Source organism: Alligator sinensis, unplaced genomic scaffold, assembly GCF_000455745.1.
Source record: "Alligator sinensis unplaced genomic scaffold, ASM45574v1 scaffold574_1, whole genome shotgun sequence".
NCBI classification, from domain to species: Eukaryota; Metazoa; Chordata; order Crocodylia; family Alligatoridae; genus Alligator; species Alligator sinensis.
The window spans coordinates 464,084-465,024 of NW_005842106.1; the positions used below are offsets into that span (position 1 = coordinate 464,084).

The window sequence follows — 941 nt, forward strand, 5'->3', positions numbered from 1 at the left end:
TTACGTAGCTATATAAGGCAGACGCCCACTGGGGTGGGGGTGCTTGCTTTGCAAACGATTGCCAAACACCACTTTCTACGCAGAAATAAAGTTTAAGTTGGATCCTTCACCCCTGTGTGTTTATTGGCACAAGCGCACCAGGTACGAACTCACTGTCCTTTGGGGACAACAGTATCTCAGGCAGGGCAGAGCACAATTGTCCTTCCCCTCACAGGCTATACCTCCTGCCCTACCACTGCCAACCTCAAGATGCAGCTGGGGGTGGTTCCTTGCTCCAGAGCGTGATGCCCACCTCCGGTGCCATGTCCTCTTGATGCCAAGCTCCTGCTGATAGCTCACGGAGCATTGCCGCCGCACCACTCGCTGCCTCGGCTCCGCAACTCACCCAACCATGCCGCACGGACCGCAAACCCGCCTGGGCCACGGCCCGTTGCCGGACTCTGGAGGAGCTTGGCGCCTGGCACTACACCCCCAGCACGTGCAGGCACGACCGCAACCTTCGCCGCGCGCCACGAGGGGAAGGCGCCGCACTGCGCCTGCGCGCTCCCACCGGCACCCGGCCGCATCGCGCCTGCGCGCGGGAACCCGCCCCGCCCCCGGGACTAACGCTCCCGGCATGCAGTGCGCCCCAGGCCCGCCGCTCGTGCCTCGCCAGTCGCTAGGAAAGCACATTCCGTGGCTGCCCCAACACCGCGTGCGTCGCCCCTTGCCTCCGTCACCCGGGCACTATCTCAGCGGCCGAGCTCCAGCGTCGCTGCCCAACAGCACCACCGCCTCTCCCTGCGCGCGACTTGTGGCGTCCACCTGGTGATACTGTCGCCACGGCAACCCGAGACTTCGCGAGATCTCGCGCGATCTGGGGAGAGCATGCGCGGTGCGGCCCGGGGCATGGGCTCTGCTTTCATAAGGCGGGGCGGGCTAAGCTGCGAAACGGTACAAGC

At 64.8% G+C, this 941-nt stretch overlaps 1 protein-coding gene across 1 annotated transcript in view; it reads right to left on the bottom strand.

Moving 5' to 3' along the window:
- Positions 1–555, bottom strand: part of IQUB (IQ motif and ubiquitin domain containing) — a 71,909-nt gene extending 71,354 nt beyond the window's left edge. Inside the window, 1 exon segment of the mRNA XM_006024517.3 lies at positions 386–555. Within this exon segment, the coding sequence (XP_006024579.2) occupies positions 386–393 (8 nt within the window). The 5' untranslated portion in view covers positions 394–555.
- Positions 556–941: the final 386 nt, after the last annotated feature.